General features: G+C 50.4%; 1 protein-coding gene across 1 annotated transcript; it reads right to left on the bottom strand.

Annotated features, from left to right (window-relative positions):
- Positions 1–555: 555 nt before the first annotated feature.
- Positions 556–2,517, bottom strand: LOC146171467 (uncharacterized). Its single transcript, XM_084586511.1, has one exon. The coding sequence runs from the start codon at positions 1,946–1,948 to the stop codon at positions 1,028–1,030; it is 921 nt and encodes a 306-aa protein (XP_084442637.1). The 5' UTR covers positions 1,949–2,517; the 3' UTR covers positions 556–1,027.
- Positions 2,518–15,745: the final 13,228 nt, after the last annotated feature.

Here is a 15,745-nt window from a genome sequence, read left to right as displayed (position 1 = left end):
GGGTCTCTTGTCTTTATAAATTCACTGTATAATGCATTCTTTCTCCGTATTCTGGCAGATAGCTCTGCACTAATCCATGGTTTACGTATTTTCTTTTTTTGTTTAATGCACTTAAAAGGAAAGCTAATGTCATAACTTTCTTTCAATAGGCTGAAAAAAGCCTCGTAAGCCAAATTTGCGTCTTTAAGATCGTATACAGTATCCCAACATGTCTGAGCTATCTTCTCACGAAAAATAGAAAGAGTCTGATCTGTTATTAGTTGAATGAAATGGTTTGTCTTTGTTTCCTTGTTTCGTACGTGACCCTTGAAACATAAATATATCGGCAAGTGATCACTGAGATCCGATGCGAAGACGCCAGCATTAATGACTTCAGAACTTAAATTCGTAATAAATACGTCAATTAAAGATGACGAATTCTCGGTCACTCTGGTAGGAAGACTGATAGTATTCCAACACGCATTCATCTCCAAGAGAGTATCTAACCCAAGTTTTGGTGAATCATTCTTCATCATGTTAATGTTAATGTCTCCGCCACAAATTAAATTGAAATTGTTTTCATTTATAAAGACGAGAAAAGTTTCTAAGAACTCCAAAAATGATGCAACGGAACCATTCGGCGGGCGATAGCAAACAGCGAAAACAGTATTGTTTTGTATCACTGATAAAAATTCATAGTCATGAGTTATTACTGAAAACTGGTTCAATATTTCACATGCAGACGGCTTTTTAACCAAGGTGCATATTCCGCCACCACGACCTGTTGATCGATTCAGGTAGAAAGTATTGTACAATGGAAGCCGAAAGATGTTCACATCGTCAACACACCAAGTCTCTGTCAGCATAATGACGTCAAAGGATTGCTTTGTTTGCTCAAAAAAGAGTTGTAAGTCATGTTCCTTGCGAGTAAAAGAACGTATGTTTAAGTGAAAACATTTGAAAGCCTTCGAAAACGCTGTACCTAAGTGATGGTTGAAAGTGTGTGGCAATACATACGAGTGAGTAGGTGCCATAGTGTTCTTAGTGTTCAGCTGATCTGTTGTTTAAGTTTGTCGCGGTCACTAGAGCAGGAAATGACCACCGCGTTTTGCCCATCAGCTTTCCGGACCAAGACCTTGTTGTTGTTGTGCCATACGTATTTGTAGTTATTTGTCTTCGCCCAGAGCTTTGTTTCGGTAAGCAGAGTACGTGTCCTTTTTGTCAGGTTTTCTAACACAAAAATGCTGTCATTTCCTTGGCACAGTGTTTTCCTGTTTTGCCACCATTTGTCTCTTGCTGATTGTTTGGCGAAACGACAGATAATGCCAGGTATCTTGTCTTGCTTTGAGGGCAGGCGATGAATGGACACTATGTCACTTTCCTGAAGCTGTGGCAGGTTGTTTAGAGTTGCCAGCTTATTTATCTCATCAATCAGGTTTTCATCCTTCATTGCTTTAATTCCATGGAATTCAAGGTTGAGCTTTCGGCTTCTCCATTCCAAACAGTCCATTTCGTTTTTCAGCTGCGTTATTTCATCGTCTTGCTTCTCAATCTTATCTACCCTGTGTTTCAGTTCCTTGACTTCACGTTCGTTCTTTTCTATCCGAGTTAGAAGCTCATCGTACTGGTCACTCATGTACTGAACTGTGTCTTCGACGCTGTCAACTGTTTCTTTTAGCGGTAAAAGGTACTCCAGCTTTTCATTGATTGATTTCAGCAGTGCACGAACATCTTGGTCATCCGTATCAATGCTGGATCTATCGAGTTGTGGAGCACGACCTTTCGAGCGCCTGCAATTTGAGCAACGCCACGCACTGCGATACTGCTCCCCTTTTGACTTGATAGTAGCATCCGAAATTCCTGCACATTTTCCCGTGTGATAGACAGATTTACAGTCACTACAGTCGATTTTGGAATCAAGTTCCTCGAGTTGCATATCACATGACCCACACTGTTCATCAAGGGGCATAGCGACACTTCTGGCAGCAGCAGCAGCAGCAGCAGTAAAAGAAGACAGCGGGAAGATATATTAACAGAGCAGCAACTAACCTGCAATTGCAGAGAAAAACTTCTTAAGATGGTGCCTTTCCCGTGCCGCTGCCGCTGCCAGTGTGACAGCCGCAGGTCTCTGGGCTTTCTTTATAGTCTCGTCCGATGGGTGGGCGTGTCCGCTGGCCGGTAGCGATGCAGTCCTGGATGACGTTATCTTCCGCAGCAACCAGCACACGTGCACGCAGACGGTTGTAGTCGATGTCAAAACTTCATATCTGCAATTGCAGAGAAAAACTTCTTAAGATGGTGCCTTTCCCGTGCCGCTGCCGCTGCCAGTGTGACAGCCGCAGGTCTCTGGGCTTTCTTTATAGTCTCGTCCGATGGGTGGGCGTGTCCGCTGGCCGGTAGCGATGCAGTCCTGGATGACGTTATCTTCCGCAGCAACCAGCACACGTGCACGCAGACGGTTGTAGTCGATGTCAAAACTTCATATCTGCAATTGCAGAGAAAAACTTCTTAAGATGGTGCCTTTCCCGTGCCGCTGCCGCTGCCGATGAAAATAAAATGTCGTGATGAGATGATGATGATGGGCTATCAAGTCGGCTTTTCAAGAACCAATCAAACACCAGCCACTACGGCTCCTCTTTCTCTCTTTCCACTTTCACTCCCACTTTCCTCCCTTCCCTTACGGCGCGGTTGAGGTGTCCACAGAAAACAAGTGAGACAGTTACCGCGCCTTTCCCTTCCTATAAATAAATAAATCAGCAGGACTCAAACACCCGAAGTCGACGCCAGACTGCTCAGATTATGGGAAGCTAGGCAGGGACTCACGAGTAGACGGAAACGACAGAAGCGCAATAGAAAACTGAGACTCAAAATAACGGAAGTCACGACCAATGCGGGGGAGTACGCAGCGCAGCTAGCAAGGCAGAACTGGCAGCAATTCAGCGACTCACTCAGCGGCACCCTGAGCACGAAAAAGGCATGGCACATACTCAAGGCACTAATAGATCCGACAAATACCAAGAACGAAAACAACAGAGCAATTAACAGACTGGTGCACCAATTCGAGGGACCGTATGCAGACCTTCTGGACAAGGTACGGGCAAAATGCTTTGGGTACGAAAACCCGGCAGCGTATGCAGAGCCCTACCGAGGAGGAGCGAACGAGAACCTGGATAAGCCCATTACCAAAGAAGTCTATGCAGCAATTAGAAGCACAACTAGGAACATGGCGGCAGGCGCAGACAGAGTTAACGACGCGCTCATATGCAACCTAAGCGACGAGATGATTAACCAGCTTACGGACTTCCTTAACAAGCAATGGGAGGAAAGACAGTACCCGAGGAATGGAAGCATGCGGAGGTGGTCATGATACCGAAACCGGGGAATAAACTGCAAGTCGAAAACCTCAGGCAAATATCGCTCACGTCGTGCCTTGGCAAGCTCTATGAGAGAATAATCACGCAAAGGCTGCAAGAACACATGGAAGATAAAGACCTATATCCCCACAGCATGTTCGGGTTCAGAGCAAAACTCTCGACCCAGGACTCACTGCTGCAGAATAAAGAGGAAGTACTAAGAAATGTCCCCAAGATGGGAGAAAACGTCATCATGGCGCTAGACATCAAGGGGGCGTTCGACAACGTAAGCCACGAAGCCATACTTACAGGCCTTGCAAGCCTGAACTGTGGAATGGCTACGTCAAGTCCTTCTTTTCGAACAGAACGGCAACGATAGGTCTGGGAGAACTCAGATCCGAAAAATTCAATACCCCAAACAAAGGCACGCCGCAAGGCTCGGTGGTCTCGCCCATGCTCTTTAACGTGGGTATGATCGGCTTAGCAAAGAAGCTAAAAGAGATGGGATAGAACACGCCACATACGCGGACCATATCACCATCTGGACGACTACAGGATCACTAAAAGAAAAGGAAGAGAAGCTTCAACTAGCAGCCTCCTGCGCACAAGGATATGTCAAAGCAAGGGGGGTCCAATGTTCCACCGAGAAATCGGAGCTACTAAGAATATGGTGAGAGAAAAGGAACAAAGAACCACCCACTGACGAAGATCTAAAGCTAAAAGTATACCTAGAAGGGGAACTCATTCCGGAGAAAACAATCAGAGTACTCAGAATGTGGATACAGTCGAATCAACGCTGCAACCATATACTAGCCCAACAGAGGGCATCGACACTCCAGGTGGCACGCATGATCGCGTAGCACACCGGAGGTCGAGGATGAGGGAGGAGGACACGCTCAAACTGGTCGCGAGCCTAGTGGTCAGCCGAGTGGCATACAACCTTCCGTACTACCACCCTCTCAAGAGCGAAATACAGCAGGCAGACACGATCCTGAGAAAAGCGTACAAGACGGCACTTCACCTACCGCACAACACCACCACGAAAAAACTGCTAGCGCTGGGATTGCACAACACCTTCGACGAGCTGCGAGAAGTGCACATCAACGCGCAACTGCGCAGGTTGCAACAAACACCGACGGGCAAAGAACTTTTGAAGAAGCTAGGATGGTCAGACCAAATTAAAGAAATACAGAGAAGCGCCGACATTCCGGACGAATATCGCAAAAAATAAGGATAGCACCAATCCCAAAGAACATGGACCGAAATCTTCATACGTACCGTAGAGAGGCAAGAGCCGCATACCTGCAGAAGGTAATAGCCCCAGAAGAAAAGACGGTATATGTGGATGCGGCTACATACGTCAGGACGAGTGGGCAAGAACACTCAAACGCGGTAGCGACGCTTGTTGACTCGAATCAACGAGAAGTGACCAGCGCATCGCTGAAAGACTGCTCGGTCATCGAGGCCGAAGAATTAGCCGTAGCTATGGCCCTGGCGGAAGGCTACAGGAAGAAGCAGTCACTGACAATTTTGACAGACTCGCAAGCAACGTGCCGAAACTCTCTGCGGGGCAGAATCGGTCATCGAGCGATCCGCATAAATTGTTCGAGTAGCCACCCAATGAAACAACCTGAGCAAGAAGCCCTAATCAGACACACGATCGTATGGACTCCGGGACACACCGGGGTAAGAGGAAACCAGAAAACGGACGAGATAGCTCGAGGTTACGCTCAATACCGGGCATCTAACACGTGCGACCCTCTGGACAACGACCCTGTACCCCAAGAGTACTCGGCAATCCTGAACTACTACAAAGGCTGCAGAATGCGGTATTCACCCTCGCCCAGATATCTCAGCAAGGAGGACTCCGTCACGTGGAGGCAGCTATACAGACATATTCCTACATATTCCAACCTACACACACTACACAAAATGTACCCCACACAATACACAAATAAATGCCAATGATGCTTAGAGACACCACGCTTTATCACACGAAGTGGGAATGTCAGGGAATTCCAGCAGCGCCTATCATAACAAACCCGAGTGTGGAGCAGTGGGAGGGATGCTCTCCAGCGACCGGCGGGAAGACCAAGACGGTCTGATCCGACGGGCCCAGCTGGCGGCGGCATTCTGCGGGGCCCTGGAATAAGTGCGGATGACCACCGCTACGGAAGATGGTAGACATCTAACCACCACAAACTCTATAGATGAAATAAATGTTTATTCTCTCTCTCTCTCTCTCAGCGTAGCATGGCTCGTAGCAGCGCACGTTAAAGATCCCCAGGTGGTCGAAATTACTCCGTAGCCCTCCACTACGGCTTCTCTTTCTCTCTTTTCACTTTCACTCCCACATTCCTCCCTTCCCTTACGGCGCGGTTGAGGTGTCCACAGAAAACAAGTGAGGCAGTTACCGCGCCTTTTCCTTCCTATAAATCAATCAGCCACGCCAGGCGTTTCGCGCTTCTCCCACTAGGTGTGTTGTGGTCTAACAGGTGATGTCGGCTTCCATTTTAGACACTTCGCCTCTCTTCTCTCCTCGGTAAGTAGAGCAGCAGAGGCTTTGCCGTGTAAAGCATGCCATATCAGCGCTTGTGAGACAGTTCATCATGCTGTCTGAGAAGCAGAAGGAGAAGGCATCTCGCCAGTGTGAAGTCAGGAAGCGACAGCGATCAACGGAGGCAGAGGAACAACGTTAAGAGCGTCGAGCCAGACTTCGTGCTCAAGATGCGGCTTGGCGAATTCGTGCTTCTTCTCAAACCACCTTCTCAAAGGCAGAGAGGTTGGCCGGAAGGATTAAAATCTAGCCTGCTACTCTGCACAGGGGAAGGGGAAGGGGTGAAGAAAGACGATTATGATGGGTGACGATGTGTGGGAAGGCATAATTTCATAGCGCGGGAGGCAGGCGGCTAAGGCGCCTCATTTCCCAATGTACCTACTAAAGTGCGGCTTTTAAAAAATGCGCAAGCTTGAAGGACATTTTCGGTAGGTAATGTTAAGACTGCTTTTTAACGTGTGCAGTGCGCGTCGGGGACAAAAATAAAAACGCCAGAATAGAAACGAGTGTCAGGAGAGAGCGGAATAGTCACTCTGAACGCCGGCCGAGCGGCCGCGCGCAAGTGTGTGTGATTGTGTGCTTACACGTGTGCACGCGATGACAGCCTAACCAGATGCGGACGCCATACCACACAGACATGTGCACACGCGATGGCGGCCTAACCAGATGCGGGAGCCAAACCACATTAAACCGATGAGCAGCCGTGAGCAAGCGCCGACGAGGCGACCAGGATTCCTGTTACCGCCGCCGCTTCCGAGCCATATTGGCGCCGCTACTCCAAAGTTCCAAGTGTCTATGCAAGCTGGGAGGCGCTCCCTCTTCTTTCTTGTCTATTTTCTCTTCTGAGGCAGCGGAGGTGGCTCAGCTACAGAGCCAGTGGCGGGCCCATGCATTTGCTTTTCCTTCTTCCTACAGTCGCAACAATGCAAGCTCAGTAGTTCGAAGCAGGCATAAGAAATTCGAGAGGGCTCTTTGAGCCACTAAAGTGAGATGAGGCGAAAGCCATTATAGCGGATCATAGCCCTCCCATTATAGAGGATCATAGCCCATTATAGTGGATCATAGCCCTCCACTATGGCACCTCTACCCCCCCTTCTTTCACTCCCTTCTTCCTTCCTTTATGACTCGGGTAAGATGTACGCGGAGAATTTTGACAAATGCTGCGTCTTTTCTTCCTGTAAATCAATTTGAAACCCCACTGATGCCTGATCTACTAACGTCTCCTAGACATTTAGGTCTGCTTCTGTTTGTTGTGTGGTCCGGCGTTGTTGCGACTGTACGAAGAAGGAAAAGAAGCTCCACGCGCCTTCCACTGGCTCTGTAGCTGTGCCATGTGCCCCACCACGATGGTGCAGGGGTAAGATGTTTGATTTGATTTATTTATAGGAAGGGAAAGGCGCGGTAACTGTCTCACTTGTTTTTCTGTGGACACCTCAACCGCACCGTAAGGGAAGGGAGGAAGGTGGGAGTGAAAGTGGAAAGAGAGAAAGAGGTGCCGTAGTGGAGGGCTACGGAGTAATTTCGACCACCTGGGGATCTTTAACGTGCGCTGACATCGCACAGCCCACGGACGCCTCTTCGTTTCTCGACTACTGTACCGGAGTAACCGGGTTCGAGAGAGAGAAAAACAACTTTATTTGCCCCAGATGCCGTGAATTAGGGCAGGTGGGCCCTGCGTGGCCCCCAGGTGGGGGCGACATCCTGGACCCACGAAATAAAGCTGTGGGTTCTTGTCTTGCTTGGTGAGGAGTTGGTCCCAGCTTTCCGCAGAGGGAGCTGGCAGGAGAGCCCTTGGGGGCGGGTTATTTTCGCATCCACAGAAGACGTGCGCCTGAATGGCGGGTTCTCCGTTGTTCAAACATGGACAGGCGGTGATGGTGGTAACCAACTTTATTAAGGTGAGCCTTGTTCTAAATTCTAGTGATGGGATGACTCTTGCATGCGTGTCGTGGCCAGCCGGTGATGCTTCCCGGCGACTTACAAAACCCAGTCCACCAGCTGCCATTGGGCCGCCGGGTCAGAAGTGGACACCACAGCCTCCCATCGCTTCAGGTCTGTCAGTTGCCATTCGGCTGGTGGAAGATGCTCAGAGCAAGAATAAAGAATGTGAGCAAAATCCGCTTTGGGAGCACAGCAGAGCCAACACCTAGGCGTTGGCAGAGCCCGGCAGGGGTGGTACAGTGATAAGACGCCCGACTACTGTCCGGAATACCCGGGTTCGAGCCCGACCTCGGCGGTGGCGTTTCGATGGAGGTGAAACGAAAAGGCATCCGTGTGCTGTACACGTTAGAGATCCCCAGGTGGTCGAAATTACTCCATAGCCCTCCACTTTAACTTCCACCTTCCTCGCTTCCCCTATGGCGTGGTTCCGGTGTCCCAGGGACAAGTGTGACAGATACTGCGCCTTTTCCTTCCTGTGAACCAATTATATATGATAGAGCACCGCAGAGGGTGCATTCATCGTGAACAGTCCCGGCTGAACCAGGGGGTAAGTAGGCAGGGAAGAGGAAGGTGCGGGACTGCAGCTGGTGCCACGTCACCTGCTGTAGTTTAGTGAGAGCCTTGTGTGAAGGGGGATAGGCAAGACGTCCACAGTAGGGCATAGTGATCTCGTGGTAAGCGACCATACGATCTCGAGGTGTCGGCGCCCCAGGTGTCTGCGGCTCCTGCTCGGATGACGAAACCTCGAGCTAAATAATGAGCCGCCTCATTACCTGGGTTGCCGGCGTGGGCCGGAACCCAGAGAAGCGAAATGGGTCGGACAGGGACGGGAGATCGGCTAAGAAGCCAGAACGCGGGTTCCGAATGGCCTTTAGCAAAGTTCCGTACTGGTGTCTTCAAATCGGTGAAAATGGTCATCGATGTAGTAGCAATTGGTAAGGCCACTGCCGCCTCCTCCGCTTCCGCGGAAGTAGGAGCGATGAAATTACCTGCTGTAAGAGAGGTGGAAGAGTTTGACACTACCGTCAAGGCAAAAACTGAAGAAGGGGTGTAACAGGCAGCATCCACGTAGATGGTCTCCGGTGTGTGCCATAGTGTTTGTGTAGGGCTGCAGCTCTAGCAGCCGACGAGCCGCATGATGTTCGGGGTGTATGTTCTTGGGGAGGGGGTGAATCGTGAGGTCTCGTGTGCGGTGTAGGAGGGAGAAGGTGTGGGAGTAACATCTAGGGGAATGTAGGCCAATAGCATCAAATGACGGCCAGCTAGGGTGGAGGAGAGCCGATCAATTTGGGCAGATCGATGAGCCTCGGTGAGTTAGGCGAGTATTGTGTGCACCCATCTTAAGAAGGCGCTCATTCAACGTATGGCGGGGAAAATTAAGGGTCGTCTTGTACGCCTGACGGATAAGGCAGTTGACCTTGTTCTCTTCTACTTGTGAGAGGAAGAGATTAGGTAATGAATAGACCACTCGACTCAGGACGAAAGCCTGGAGCAGGCGATAGAGGTCGTGTTCTCGCATGGCACATGTTTATTAGCGATTCGTTTAATTAGGCGGACTGTTTGCTGAACAGTAATAGTGAGCTTGGCGATCGTGGTAGTGTTCTTGCCATTTTTCTGAAGAGTCATCCCCAGGATAAGAACTAGCTCCACCCCTGGGATGCGGACGAAACCAATGGTGACCTCGACGCCAGATTAGGTTAATTTTGGGGTCGGGAGTGCTGCCGCGCAGGATGCCTGCGGCAGGAAGGCAGATGTAGCCTCGACCAAGACTGCGGCGGCTGCGTTTCGACGGAGGCAAAACGAAGTGGCGTGCGTGTGCTGTGTGATGGTGGTGGTGGTGGTGGCGAAAACTTTTATTTTGAAGGCCTAAAACGAAATTAGATAGCAGCGTTGCGGGCGGTCCTCGGGCTGCCGGTCGTGGCGTCCAGACCTGCCTAGCCGCGACTTCCTCCGCCCACGTCACCAGCTGAAGTTGGACTTTCGGCTTGGTACTGGACAAAGCAGCCTCCCACTGCTGCGGACTGGTAACGTGCCAAGAGGCAGCGGGCAAGTGTGCCGGGCCGGAAAATAGAATATGAGGGTAATCGGCGCCGGAGCTGTCGCATAAACGGTTGGCCCGCAAGTACGTCCCGGGGTGGAGGAGGGCAAGACGAGGAGGAGGGCAAGACGGAGGGCAATGCTCGGATCGATCACTGTCATAAGGTTGGTATTCCTTCGTGCCAAACAAATCACTTCTACAACTCGTTCATCCCCAGCACATCGGTAAAATGGAATCGCCTTCCCCCATCGGTTATTGGAGTGAGTGACCATTCTGCGTTTAAATCTGCTTTAGCTAATCTGATGTTAACATAGAACATTGAATTCTTCCACACTGCCATTTGTCTATTGTTTTTAGTTCATCTGCTGTTTTTACAACCTTTTTTTCTCTTTTTCCCCCGAATTGTGCTGCTGATTACATGTATGATGGTATATTTCAGCAACTTTGTTTCCTGCCTGCTAGTAAAATTGTTTGTTTTGCTCACGTGGTATATTTGTGTGCTTATATAATTCGCTCATACGTGTGTGTCAGTAGCTAATAATTTGTATTCTTATATTGCTGTAACTTGCTTATGTGTGTCAACCATACTACTGTTCAAATTTGTTTTAATACTGATTGCTGTTCTTTTCCTTTTTTTTCTTTTATTGTACCCCACTCCCCTCTGTAATTCCTTCGGGCCTTGAGGGTACTGAAATAAATAAATAAACAAATAAATAAACTGAGGTCGAAGTGTACGCGGATGCAGTTAGCGTGGGTCGGAGAGAACTCGTGCTCTGGCGTGAGTACAGACGGCAACGGGCTGTGGCTTATGTGGATGCCTCGCCGTACCGTTGCCAATTCTCTCCGACCCACGCTAACTACCAGAGCGCGGAGGCTGCGCTTCTCTTCGGGAGGGGTGGTGTTCGGAATGCGTATTTTTAGGCAGGGGATTAACGGTTATGAGGGAGGACATGTGGGAAGGAATGGATAATGAGGTGGGAAGGGGGATAAGAGGGGAGAACTGGACTGAGAGAAGTGCGCAACCCGGACGTGTGCGGGAAAGGCGGAGGATCTGAGTTGTGAGATGGGCCTCTGTCAGCTCTGTAAGGGAGTTGTAGATGTCCGTAGATTGCAGCCGAGCTGTCGAGGTTGATGTAGGAAGGGAGAACGCAGGCGACTGAGGACGTTCACTTTGTCCTCATCGGTACTAGAAAGATAGATATATGGAAGAGGATATACGAAGCGACTGAGAACAAAGACCTGGACGAAGCTGCAGAGGTCGTGTTCGCGCATGCCGTGGTGGCGGTTTGTAGTGCGGCGTATTAGGCGTGTAGTTTGGTGTACGTGTTTGCAAGCCTAGTGATGAGGGTGGTGTGTTTGCCATTGAATTGAAGAAAGAGTCAAAGGATGCGGATTGTAGAGACAAGAGAAATGGGTTAGCCATTAAGGAAGACAGTGATGGGAGAAGGCGATAGGGGGACATGCCCTGAGGCAGGGAAAGCAAAAGCTCAGATTCGGTCGGGGAACAATTCAATCTGATTTTCCGGGTGTGGGTGTACATCGCAACCACATCTGCCTGAAGAGTGGCCTCCATATCACCAAGATTGCCGGTGGTCATCCATAGGGTGATATCATCGGCGTAGAATGCATGCGACAGAGATGGGATAGTGCATAGAGCACGTGCCAGTGGGAAGAGAGTGATGTTGAAAAGAATTCAAGAAGAGGGCTTTATCGGGCGGGTTGGTTCATGTTGAACGGAAGGAAGAAACAGCTCAAACGGACGGGACGTGTGGAAAGACGAGACAGACACATGAACTGTGCGGTCTCGCCTGTTTCTTCCTGCTTCATGTGTGTTTGTTTCTTCCTTCCGTTCAATGTTGAAAAAGCAGGGACAAGACAGAACCTTGAGGGGTACCCTTGTTAAAAAGAGAGAAGGAAGGTGAAGCGAGAGGGCCATATGAGATTTCGGCTGTGGGGCGGGCGAGGAAAGCGATGATGTAAGCATGGACAACGGGATTCGACATGAAGGGATGAGAGAGAATCCAGAATGGCGGTGTGGTGTACATTGTTGAATGCTTTTGTGAGGTCCAGCGCAAGGATGGCTCGAGTGCGCTTGTGGTGGATGGGTGGAGGCCATCCTCGGAAAGCTGCAGCATGACATCCTGGGCAGACAGTTGGGGGCGGAAGCCGAACATGGAGTCCGGATGCAGGTCATGATTATCCAGGTAGGTTTGGAGGCGGGCCAGGATGACGTGTTCAAACAGCTTGCCAAGACAGGAGGTGAGAGATATAGGGCGAAGATGTTGAAGGGCAAAAGATTTGCCGGGCTTGGGGATGAACAAGACATGTGCAGGTGTCCAGGAGAAGGAAAGAGTGCCAGCTTGCCAATGTGTATTGAAAAGGTCAGTAAGGGCTTGCAGGTCAGGTGTACATTTCTAGGTTGCGGAGTGCCTTGTTAGTGATTCGGTCCGCTCACTGGGCCGATGTTGTGCGGAGCGTCAATAGCGCAGCACGTACGTAAGGGCCAGGTGGCCGGCCATCCGATCGCAGGTTGCCGAAGAAGAGAGGTGCAGTGCTTCTCAATGTCCGACGCCAGCTGGGCCAAACGGAGACGCAGGCGGCGATTGTGTTTCTGGGTCTGCCAGCGGTGGTGAACAGCATGATAGGCTTCCCAAAGGTGCAGCAGAAGGCTGTCTGCAGTAGTGGTGTGTGGCGCTGCAGGGAGTGTGGATGTGGCAGTGCGGACGTCTGCCAGAAGAGTCTCAGTCCAGACAGAGAGATCGGTGATAGGAGCAGAGGAGGAGGTAGAGAGACGAGTGAAGCGGTGGTGGTGGTAGAAGCAAGCGGTCCCAGTCAAATCCTTCGGTTGTTGCGACTGAAGGAAGTAGGAACAAAAATGCATGGGCCTGCTACTAGCTCTCTAGCTGAGCCACATCCGCTGCCTGATTTCTTTTATAGGAAGGGAAAGAGAGAGAGAGAGAGAGAGAGAGAGAGATATTTTAATGGCAACAGGAGATGTCTGCCTGGTGGTATGCCTAGCATGCTACTCCTGATGAGGGTCGAGGGATGAGGGTGACAGAGTGTGGGAGGGGAAGGGGAAATAAATGAGAAAAAAAGAGAATCGGTGTCGCACACTTTCACACGCACATAAGCACACACAGATGAGTTTTAAAGGGTATTGATCAACCCTGTGTCCTTAAGAAAAGTTAACTTTCACACCCACATAATCACACACAGATGAGTTTTAAAGGGTATTAATCAACCCTGTGTCCTTCAGAAAAGTTAGTAAGGCCTTCGTAGCTCGCGCAGCAGACGATCCGTCGCACCAAGGACCCAGGACATGTTCAAGGCGCAAGGTTGTTTCTTTAGGTAAGCTTAAATTATTGCGCAGTGTCCTGCGATGTGCAGTAAACCGTTGACAGGAGGTTACCAAATGTTCAAAATTTTCACACACATCACATGTAGAGCACAGAGGCCTGCTCGCTATGCCTATTTTATGTAGGAAGTAGTTTGTGTATGACACATTTAAGCGGATTCTGTGTAGACAGTTTCGATGCCACCTCTTCAAATTGTGAGGAATTCGAAAGACGCAAGTGGGATCTATTCGGCGTAGAGGTCGATATTGATTGTTCGGGTCACACCACAGAGAGCGTTGCAATCGCCATGATTCAGTTTCTACAAGTCTTGCTGCATCTCTTCGTGAGAATGGTATTGAAATTGTCCTTGTGGAATCTTTTAGTTCTTTTGCAGCGGCGTCTGCGAGGTCGTTGCCCGCGATGCCGCAGTGAGCAGGTAACCATTGCAGCACAGTGCTGTGACTCAGGTCATAGGCCTCTGTGTGTAGCTTATTTATGACAGTGACGAGCTCTTCCTGAATTCTTGATGATTTAAGCAATTGTAGTGCAGCGCGACAATCGCTGAAGATAACCCATGCTGCAGGGTGTTGTAGAATATATATAATTGCTTCTCTCAGAGCTGTTAACTCAGTAGCCACAGCTGAAGTGCGATGACTGAGTGTTGCCGAGATTGTGGTGTGCATTGATGGTATCCACACGCCGATGGATGAAGAAATAGCTGTGACAGAGCCATCAGTATAGATGTGGCAATGATGACTGTAGCGTGCACAGATGTGCTCAAGGGCGAAGTATTTAAGTGCGGGTCCTGGGGTGTGGGCTTTTCTTTTCATGCCAGGTACAGTTGTCGAAATTTGCCATGAAGCAAACCTCCATGGTGGGAACGATGACGGTACTGCGCGTTGATATTGCGCAGGCAGTAGATTGGAGAGTGATGTCATGCTTTGCTCTGAAAACGGGTGGGTAGGTTCACGTGCAAAGCGCAGCTGGGCGCGAAGCAGCTCCTGCGGTATCAGCACGGTTACAGATAGACGTCTGCTCTCCGCCAGAGTTCCCACTGTGGAAGTGTTTTTTGGAAGACCAAGGCACACTCTCAAACCTTTGGCCTGCATGGCTTCAAGTAATTTAATGCTTGACTGCGGAAAGGCGCAGTAACTGTCTCACTTGTTTTCTGTGGACGCCGCAACCACGCTGTAAGAGAAGGGAGGAAGGTGGGAGTGAAAGTGGAAAGAGAGAAAGAGGAGCTGTAGTAGAGGGCTACGGAGTAATTTCGACCACTGGGGATCTTTAACGTGCGCTGACATCGCAAAGCACACGGATGCCTCTTCGTTTCGCCTCCATCGAAACGCAGCCGCCGAGGTCGGGTTCGAACTCGGATACTCCTGCACAGTAGACGGGCGTCTTACCACTGCACCACCGCGGCGGGGCACATCCGCTACCTCGTGCGTACATCCGCTGCCTGATAGATTTATAGGAAGGGAAAGACGAGCTAGCTGTCTCACTTGTTTGCTGAGGACACCTGAACCGCGCCGTAAGGGAAGGAAGGTGAGAGTGAAAGTGGAAAGAGAAAAGGAGGAGCAGTACTGGAGGGCTACGGAGTAATTTCGACCACCTGGGGATCTTTAACGTGCGCTGACATCGCGCAGCACACGAACACCTCTTTGTTTCGCATCCATCGAAACGTTGCCGCCGAGGTCGGGTTCGAACCCGGGTACTCCGGCACAGTATTAGGGCGTCTTATCTCTGCACCACCCCGGCGGGGCCATCCGCTGCCTGATTTTAAATGATTTATTTACAGGAAGAGAAAAGCACGGTAACTGCCTCACTTGTTTTCTGTGGACACCGCAACCGCGCCATAAGGGAAGAGAGGAAGGTGGGAGTGAAAGTGGAAAGGGAGAAAGAGGGGCCGTAGTGGAGGGCTGCGGAGTAATTTCGACCACCTGGGGATCTTTAACGTGCACTGACATCGCACCGCACACGGACGCCTCTGTTTCGCCTCCATCGAAACGCAGCCGCCGAGGTCGGGCTCGAACCCGGGTACTCCGGAACAGTGGTCGGGCGTCTTACCACTGCACCACCCCCGCGGGGCACCATCCGCTGCCTCGTGCGGACAGAAGAGAAAATAGAGAAGAGAGAAAAAAGAGAGAAATCCTCGCTTCGCAACAGCCGTCGGCCACCACTGAAACAGTAGCGGGTACAGTGATGGCCTACAACAGGTAAAAATGCGGTGGCAGGGTAGCCCTCGCCGCAAGCGGCAGTGACGTACTAGCCCCAGCCCCGCAAAGCCAGGAACAGACACCGCCCCTCCTCCCTACACCTCCGGTCAGATTGATTTATAGGAAGGGAAAGGCATGGTAACTGTCTCACTTTTTTCTGCGGACACCTCAACCGCGCCTTAAGGGAAGTAAGGAACATGGGAGTGAAAGTGGAAACAGAGAAGAAGGAGCCGTAGTGGAGGGCTACGGAGTAATTTCGACCACCAGGGGATCTTTAACGTGCGCAGACATGGCACAGCACACGGACGCCTCTTCGTTTCGCCGCCATC

This window comes from Amblyomma maculatum, unplaced genomic scaffold (genome assembly GCF_055883805.1).
Source record: "Amblyomma maculatum isolate TAMU_Amacu unplaced genomic scaffold, ASM5588380v1 scaffold_22, whole genome shotgun sequence".
Lineage (NCBI taxonomy): Eukaryota > Metazoa > Arthropoda > Arachnida > Ixodida > Ixodidae > Amblyomma > Amblyomma maculatum.
The sequence above is the reverse complement of the archived record's forward strand: the minus strand, read 5'-3'. Positions and strand labels throughout refer to the sequence as shown.

Bases quoted from the DNA above. Each gene is read 5' to 3' on its own strand.
- LOC146171467 (XM_084586511.1), bottom strand. From the start codon at position 1,948: ATGCCCCTTGATGAACAGTGTGGGTCATGTGATATGCAACTCGAGGAA.